Here is an 8,561-nt window from a genome sequence, read left to right on the forward strand (position 1 = left end):
ATATATATATATATATATATATATATATATACACACACACACACACACACACACACACACACACACACACACATTTCATGGAGTAAAGGATATGTAAAATTTAATTTTTGTTGAAACTTTTTCTTTAGTTTGTATGTATGTGTGTGTTTCACATGGGTAGTGACAAATTTGAAGCTTTGCTTCCTTTGAAAAACACAGAAATCGTATAAGAATATGGTTCTGTTTTAATCCCAGCTGTGGGATGCGGGGCTGCTTCAGGCTGTCCACAGCAGCTGACTGATTTGCCTCTTGCCCTAGCAGAGGTTTCTGCGATTGTGTGACGTTTGGATTCTGAGGACTTTTCAGAGGGTCTGTAAATGCTAGGGCCCTGAGAGGTGGGGTGGTGTTGGTTCTTGGTTGCTCTTGGTCTGGGTTTGTTAGTCACACACAAAGAAGGAAACACAAAAATGAGATAAACTGACTTTGACTCTCAGACTTGCCCAGGGGGCTTGATGCCCCTAATGAGCAGGAAGTAGCTTAATGATAACGCCTTCCCCTTCCCAAGCCTTTTCTTCCAATCCTTTTTTCCTCTTTCTAGTGTTGGGGATTGAAAGGGTAGAAAGGGGTGAAAGTTGGAAGAAAAAGAACAAAGTAGCGAAGACTGTGATACAGTGGTGGAAAGTACCAAGGATGGGTTTAGATCACAGGGTTAGGTTACATCAGCTACATTTTCAAAGAGAAGAATGATGTTATTCTAAATACCCGGACTGGAGAGATGGCTCAGCCATTAGTAATGATGGCTGCTCTTCCAGACCCAGCTTAGTTTCCCAGTCCCCACATGGCAGCTCACAGCCACCTGTAACTCTGGCTTCAGAGGATCTGTCACCCTCTTCTGGTCTTGGCAGACATTGACTGCACATGATGCTCAGTCACACAGGCAAGCATACACATAGCAAATAAAATGGTTTTGTAAATGTCAAGGTTTCAGTTGTTTCCAGAGTGTCTTACATAGTAACTTGTTTTTTGTTTTTTGTTTTTTTTTCTTTTTGATTTTTGTTTTTCAAAGCTGAGGACCGAACACAGGGCCTTGTGCTTGCTAGGCAAGTGCTCTACCACTGAGCTAAATCCCCAGCCCCAGTAACTTGTTTTATTTGCTGAGCAAAGTCTCATGTGGCCCAGGCTGACCTCCAGCTCACTTTGTAGATTCAAAGTAGTTCAAATTCACCTTGAGCTCTCTCTCTCTCTCTCTCTCTCTCTCTCTCTCTCTCTCTCTCTCTCTCTCTCTCTCCCTCTCGCTCTCTCATTATTATTTGTTTATTTATGTGCACTGGTGTTTGGCCTGCATGTGTGTCTGGGTGAGGGCACCAGAAGCCCTGGATCTGGGCTTCTGTGGTGCTGGGAATTGAATCCAGGACCTCTGGAAGAGCAGCCAGTGCTCTTAACCACTGAGCAATCTCTCCAGCCCCTCCCTTGAACCTCCTGCCTCCCCCACCCCCAGTGGCTTAGTAACTGAAAGGAGAGATGAGAAACACGGGGAGGGCTGAGGACACAGTTCAGCATGCAGCGCACTTGCCTAGCACAGTCGTGGTGGGCTCTGCCTGTGTTCCCAGCATTGAAGAGGCTGAGGCAGGAGGTTTGCCTGGAATCCAAGATCAGCCTGGGCCATAGAGGAAGGCACAGGTTTTAAAAAGAAAGTGGTGCAGGCCTTTAAACCAGCTCTCAGGGGCAGAGGTGGAGTTTGAGGCCAGCCAGGGCTACATGGTGAGACTGTCTCAAAGGCAGAAGGAAGTGGCCTGGGCACTGCCTGGTGTTCTATCCTTCCTGCTGAGACCCATGGACTGCTGTGGCTGAAGGCTGTGTTTTTTGGTGACCTGAACAGGCTTCTGGAGCAGGCTACTGACCACAAGCCCAGGCGGTTGTTCATGTTCTGTGTGAGTGTCCTGGGGTCACCCTGAAACTTCCCCCTCTTGGACAGGATGACGCGGCATGGCAAGAACTGTACTGCAGGGGCTGTCTACACCTACCACGAGAAGAAGAAGGACACAGGTACCATCCTGGGGACCTCACTGTCATCTTCAATTTCACCCTCTGTAAGGTGTGGCTTTCCAATTCTGCCCTGTTGTCCTGTTCGGCCCCTGAGTGGCCTGTCTCTGTCTCATCTATACTAATGATGGTGGCCATAGACAATGTGACCCATGTGGCCCATCTGACGTACCATCCCACGTCTGCTCCCCTCTCTCCTAACCATTCCTGTCCAGCTCTGCAGAAAGCAAGGCTGAGAGCCACAGTGGTCCCCACCCCAGGAGAGGGAGGGAGCCCTGAGCCTTACCCCGCTACTGGGGAAGAAAGCTGACCTAGCCATGGTGGAGTCTCTCAGACTCCAGCAAACCTGCACACTTCTCTGGGACATTTGGTGGAGGGCAGGTCCCCACCCATGTCTTCATCCCTACCTTGTTCTGTCCCCAGCGGCCTCGGGCTATGGAACCCAGAACATTCGACTGAGCCGGGATGCTGTGAAGGACTTTGACTGCTGCTGTCTCTCTCTGCAGCCCTGCCATGACCCTGTGGTCACGTAAGCTGGGGACGGGCAGAGGGACAGCTGCTGTGTGTGGGTTTAGCGGACTTCTCAGAGCCTCAGAGCCCTCAGCAGTGACAGGCAGCTCACCTCCACCTCAGGTGGAGAGAGCAAGCGAGCAGGCAGGCAGGTGAGCAAGCGCACTGCTAGTCACTGGGGCTGGCTCAGAGTACTAGTGCACAGGAACCTCTGGTCCATCCCCAGCACCACAGAAAGCCATGTGTGATGCACCCCTGTTATCCCAGCATTCAGGCAACGCAGGAAGACGAGGGCAAGCCTCAGCTACATAGCAGTTTGAAGCTAGCCTGAGCTCTGGTACATCATGTCTCTTAAGAAAATAAAGAGCTGGGCTGAAGGGAGTGCTGTGGAAGACATCGCCTAAGGGTATTTCGTGGTCCCCAGGGCAGGGAGTGAATAGATGCTCACCTGAATATGCTTAGTACCCAGTGTGGAGGGCGATGCCGACCCGGGGTGAAGACCTGACCGTGCGGCTGAGCCCACGCCAGTGCTTCCCTCATCCTCTCTCTGCAGGCCAGATGGCTACCTGTATGAAAGGGAAGCAATCCTGGAGTATATCCTGCACCAGAAGAAAGAGATAGCCCGGCAGATGAAGGTGATGGGGCCTGAGAAGAGGAGGAGGGTCACGGCAGCGCAGTTCCTTGGAAGATTTTATTTATTTTATATATATGAGGAGTACACTGCAGCTATCTTTTTTGTTGTTGTTGTTGTTGTTTTGGGGTTTTTTTTTTGCTTTTTGAGACAGGGTTTCTCTGTATAGCTCTGGCTGTCCTGGAACTCACCTTGTAGACCAGGCTGACCTCGAGCTCAGAAATCCGCCTGCCTCTGCCTCCCGAGTGCTGGGATTAAAGGCATGTGCCACCACGCCCGGCTGTCTTCAGACACACCAGAAGAGGAGGGCATCAGATCTCATTACAGATGGTTGTGAGCTACCATGTGGTTGCTAGGATTTGAACTCAGGACCTCTGGAAGAGCTGTCAGTGCTCTTAACCACTGAGCCATCTCTCCAGCCTGGCAGGACAGTTTCTACAATGCTGGTGTCTGCCTGGAATGCCATCCACCTCCCACTCCTCTCCAAATATGTCCACTCATATCTCAGCCCGGGCAGCACCCGCGTGGACCTCATGCAGCCAGGCCCTCTGGGGTGCACCTGCCAACCCCACCTGGGCCCCAGGAGCAGCTTCCCCTGCTCTCCTCGGCTCCGGGCACTTAGCAGAGCCTTGTGATGTAAATGGATACAGTGTGTTGTTGGTGTGCTCAGTCTTACCATCTGGACAATGGCCACCAGGGTGAAGCTAGAGGGTGCACAGAGCAAGTCCTAGACACAGATAACCTAAGTGGCCAGCAGGCACGCTGGGTGTCCTTCATTCTGTGGGGAGAGACACACTGTGGCAGGCCCCTTCCTTTGTTTAACCTTTTGGGCCAGGCATGACACCCAGGGCCTCACAGGCCAAGCACCTGCAGCCGCCATCCTGCTGTCCGCCTGGCTCACGCATGCTCAACACTTGCTCCACAGACTCCGTGTCTTCCGCACAGCCCAGGGGCTAGCCAGACTCTCCCTGACCTTGGCACCCCCATTGGAGGCCTTCATGGCCTCAGGCATTGTGACTGTCACCACCTCAGCTGGGTGACCCAGGGAGTCTCCAGAACTGACCACTAACACCTGCTGGGTGCCAGGCAGGACTGGGCAAGGGGCGCATACCTTACTGTTCTGGTCACACGGAGCCCAGCACACTGCCCTATTTATAGACTTCTGAGTCAACCCTCCCACCCCCACCCCTGTGGCAGGACAGGGCTCCGCTGGCTAGCCAGCAGGCTTATTGTGTTTACCATGTGCTCATCAGAGTCTAAGCACTGTAGAAACTTCTTCGCCTTGTGGCTGGGTCGTGTGCAGAGCTTGGTTGGTAGCATGAGGCCCTAGGCCCCAAGGCCAGCACGGATAACTAGGAATGGGGATGCTTGGCTGGGGAAAATCAGGAGTTCAGGGTCACTCATGGCTGCACAGAGAGCTTCAGACTGTCTTGGGCTATAGGAGCCCCTGTGCCACCTTGAGGAGGCCCTCCCAAGCGGGAGGACCGAGTCCCACATCCAGTAGGAAGCCACAGACGCAAATGCCAGGGCCACCTTAGCGGAAGAACACAGAAGCGTCAACAACTGCTGCCAGTCCTGCCAGAGCTGCTCAGGGCTCTGCCCCCCCACCGCTGGGGTGGGGTAGATACCAGGGTGGGCCCTGGTCATGCTAACCCAGCCCCCTCTTCCCCCAGGCCTATGAGAAGCAGCGAGGAGCTCGGAGAGAAGAGCAGAAAGAGCTTCAGCGAGCTGCAGCTCAGGACCAAGTTAGAGGCTTCCTGGAGAAGGAGGCAGCCATCGTGAGCCGGCCCCTCAACCCCTTCATGCCCAAGGCTGCCACCTTGCCCAACACAGGTGACAAGGAATACCTGCCCTTGGTCGGGTCTTTAGGGGTGGCTTCATGAAGTGTGTACCCCAGCTTCTCCCTTCCACAGAGGGTGAACAGCCAGGGCCCAGTGTGGGTTCCGTAGGCAAGGACAAGGACAAGGACAAAGCACTGCCCAGCTTCTGGATTCCCTCGCTAACGCCCGAGGCAAAGGCCACCAAACTGGAAAAGCCGGTGAGCACCCAGTGTCCGGGATTCCTGCCGCTGCCGCTCATTCTCCCCGCCCCCCATGCCGCTTCCACTGCCCACATGGCTGACCCTGACTGTCCCTCTCCCCTCTTGACCCTGCCTCTGCCCATAGTCCCGCACGGTGACCTGCCCAATGTCCGGGAAGCCACTGCGCATGTCGGACCTGACGTCAGTGCGCTTCACGCAGCTGGACGACTCCGTGGACCGCGTGGGCCTCATCACGCGCAGTGAGCGCTACGTTTGCGCAGTGACCCGAGACAGTCTGAGCAATGCCACGCCGTGCGCAGTGCTGCGGCCCTCGTGAGTAGGGGTGTGCGGAGAAGAGGCTCGAGGGGTCCAAGGGTCTACGGGGCTGACTTTGGCACTGTCTTCCCACTGTAGTGGGGCCGTGGTCACGCTGGAGTGTGTCGAGAAACTGATCCGGAAGGACATGGTGGACCCCGTGAATGGGGACACGCTGACAGAGCGCGACATCATCGTGCTGCAGCGGGTGAGTTGCCATTCGCTCACCGCAGCCCCACCCCATCGTAGCCTGCACTGCAGCCTGTCCCCTGGTGTCATACCCACCTGTCTTCACCCCGTCCCCTTCCACCCACCCCTCACGTTGTTCCTCCCTACACTGTTGGTTCCTCTGTGGCACCGGTTTCTTTCTAATGCCCCATCCCCCTCCGCCCTTGGACTCCTCCCCTTTGTCAAAGACACCCCAGTGTCCCGCTCTTCTATGTCCTGGATGCCCTCCATTTCCTGCCCTGGGACTTAACCCCCGTGCCGCCCGGAGCCCACCCTAGGAGGATCCTCCAGCTTGGTCTTCTCCCTCCTCTCCAGGGCGGCACAGGCTTTGCGGGCTCCGGAGTGAAGCTACAGGCGGAAATGTCCCGGCCAGTGATGCAGGCCTGAGCCGTGGCCTAATAAACGTGGATGTGAATGTCTGGATGCCTGGCGCCTCCGTAGGCAGGGGGCAGAAGGAGTGGGCCTGCGGTGTGGGCCTGCGCTCCTGGGATTTACTCAGTTACTTAGGACCAGGCAGAAACCCCCAGCCGCGTGAACCTCTGGGTCTCCTCCAGCCTCAGGCAGGACCTGGAAGAGGGCGCCCGGTCCAAGATGTGCGGGCCTCGGGATAGCACTCCCTGCCGAGGCCCCTAGACATGGACCTGCCCCCAACACTGCTTCACATGCACGCATACCCTCCTTCTCCTCATTCACTGAACACCTGAGAATCTCTCTCGAGAGCCAGCTTCCCTTCCCAGCCCCCTAAACTTGATCAAAGAGACACAGACCACCCTCGCCCCGGCTCCAAGTGAAAATAGCTCTCTTTTCTCTTTGTATGGCAAATGCACACACTAAGCAAGTGTTGAGTTCCTTTATGTGTGTCTAGGGAGGGTTTGTGCACGTGAGTCCAATGCCTGCACAGGCCGTACTAACCTCAGACCCCTGGCGCTGGGGTCGGGCAGTCTTGAGCACCGGGTCCTCTGCCAAGAGCAGCAAGCACTCTGAACTACTGAGCCATCCTCACCCTGTGTCTCCATCCCATCACAGAAGAGAATTGCTGCAGAACTGAGGCTTGTGCTGTGTAAGACCCCCTCAGGGGCTGGAGAGATGGCTCAGCGGTTAAGAGCACTGACTGCTCTTCCAGAGGTCCTGAGTTCAATTCCCAGCAACCGCATGGTGGCTCACAACCATCTGTAATGAGATCTGACGCCCTCTTCTGGTGTGTCTGAAGACAGCTACAGTATATGTACATATAATAAATAAATAAATAAAAAACTAGGTTTTTAGGAAAAAAAAAGCCTCAGAATAAGAGAAACAATTATATACATTCGAGTCCTAATCTGGGCAAATTCTTTGTTGTTTTATTTTTCGAGACAAGGTTTCTCTGTGTAGCCCTGGCTGGCCTCCAACTCAGAAATCTGCCTGTTGGGCAAATTGTTGATGGAAAAAAAGTAACCACTGGCCATGCAGTGAAGAGAAGATGTGTTCAGTGTGTGGCATCTTGTGTATTTATAATTTTGCATCCTGTAAGTCTGTTGCCAATATTTAAACACAACGTGTATTCCAGGCATGTGTGTGTGCCTGTAACACTGACCCCTGCCTTCGCTGCCGTTGTCGCACATTACCAGAGTGTGTAGGGCCACCTGGGTCTTTTCTGTGCACACAGTTTGTTGCTTTGTGTATAATTTTGATAAGATACTGTCAACCACACAACCTTTCACAGATCTGGAAGGGCCTCTTGGCCAGCAAGTCAGATGTCCACCTGCGGCCACTAGAGGGCGGAATGTCACTGCCAATGAGGCTGAACACAGGCTTTGAATTAAAACAGGCTGGGGCTGAGAGCACACAGACTGTAAGGGCGTGAGTTCAGATCCCTGTAATGCTAGCATCAGAGACAAGGATCCCCGGGGTTTGCTGGTCATCCACACCATCCCATTCCAAGTTCAGCGAGAGCCCTCCTCTCCCTAAGTAATGTAAACAGTAGGTGAAGACACCCAGCTCTGGCCTCTGGGTGTCACACACGGGGACACACATAAAATACCGATGTTACTTAAGTACCTTAAGTAACCAGAAATAAAAAATCGGAACATTTGGAGACCCAACGTTCAGAAAATGCAAAGTTGCTTTTAGATGGCATGCTGCTTATGGCCTGGGACAGGGTCAAGCTTTGACTACCAACTGTGGAGAGCCAAGCCAGGCCTGGCGGTGCACACCTGTCCTCCACCAGCATACAGGGAAGGGAGAGGGATAACAATAGTTCAGAGAAGAAAGCTCGGGAGGTACCCCAACTGTGTTAAAGTCCAGCTGAACCCAGTTGAATCGTATTTGCTGCTTGGGGATTCAATCCAAGGAGGGAGTGGGCTCAGAAAGCAGAGGAAGGTGGACCTCTGGGAGTTCAAGGCTAGCTTGGTCTACAGATCCCATTCCAGGACAGCCAAGAATACACAGAGAAACTCAATGGGGGTGGGGGGCGCAGGGAAGTCGCACAAGAGCTCAAAGCCTTGACTAAAGTGCAGGAGGAACAGAGTAGAGTTGAGTTCCATCAAGTCAGTTAACAGCTTAGTAAAAAGTACTGTAGGAGCTGGAAAGGTGGCCCACCCTGCAGTAAGAGCTCTGGCTGCTCTTCTAGAAGACCCAGGTGTCATTCCCAGCCACCCCAGTTCCAGGGAATCCCTTACCGGCTTCCAGCCCTCAAGGGTGCTCCACACCTGTGGTGCATAGACATATATGTCGGACAGATACATGGACACATGTTTGGTTTGGTTTTTTGAGACAGGGTTTCTCTGTATAGCCCTGGCTGTCCTGGAACTCACTTTGTAGACCAGGCTGGCCTCGAACTCAGAAATCCGCCTGCCT

The 8,561-nt window shown here is 53.6% G+C and overlaps 1 protein-coding gene across 5 annotated transcripts in view; it reads left to right on the forward strand.

Moving 5' to 3' along the window:
- Positions 1-6,147, forward strand: part of Nosip (nitric oxide synthase interacting protein) — a 13,967-nt gene extending 7,820 nt beyond the window's left edge. For 3 of the 5 annotated variants that reach the window (XM_021208779.2, XM_029546253.1, XM_029546250.1), the window contains 8 exons: positions 1,955-2,025; positions 2,446-2,551; positions 3,086-3,167; positions 4,837-4,996; positions 5,077-5,201; positions 5,329-5,516; positions 5,598-5,706; positions 6,042-6,147. In XM_021208779.2, the coding sequence (XP_021064438.1) occupies positions 1,956-2,025; positions 2,446-2,551; positions 3,086-3,167; positions 4,837-4,996; positions 5,077-5,201; positions 5,329-5,516; positions 5,598-5,706; positions 6,042-6,113 (912 nt within the window). In that variant the 5' untranslated portion in view covers position 1,955 and the 3' untranslated portion in view covers positions 6,114-6,147. Of the gene's footprint in view, positions 1-1,858; positions 2,026-2,445; positions 2,552-3,085; positions 3,168-4,836; positions 4,997-5,076; positions 5,202-5,328; positions 5,517-5,597; positions 5,707-6,041 lie in introns of all 5 variants that reach the window. The other 2 variants (XM_029546244.1, XM_029546243.1) reach the window with 1 other exon arrangement.
- Positions 6,148-8,561: the final 2,414 nt, after the last annotated feature.

This window comes from Mus pahari, chromosome 1 (genome assembly GCF_900095145.1).
Source record: "Mus pahari chromosome 1, PAHARI_EIJ_v1.1, whole genome shotgun sequence".
Classification (NCBI taxonomy): Eukaryota; Metazoa; Chordata; class Mammalia; order Rodentia; family Muridae; genus Mus; species Mus pahari.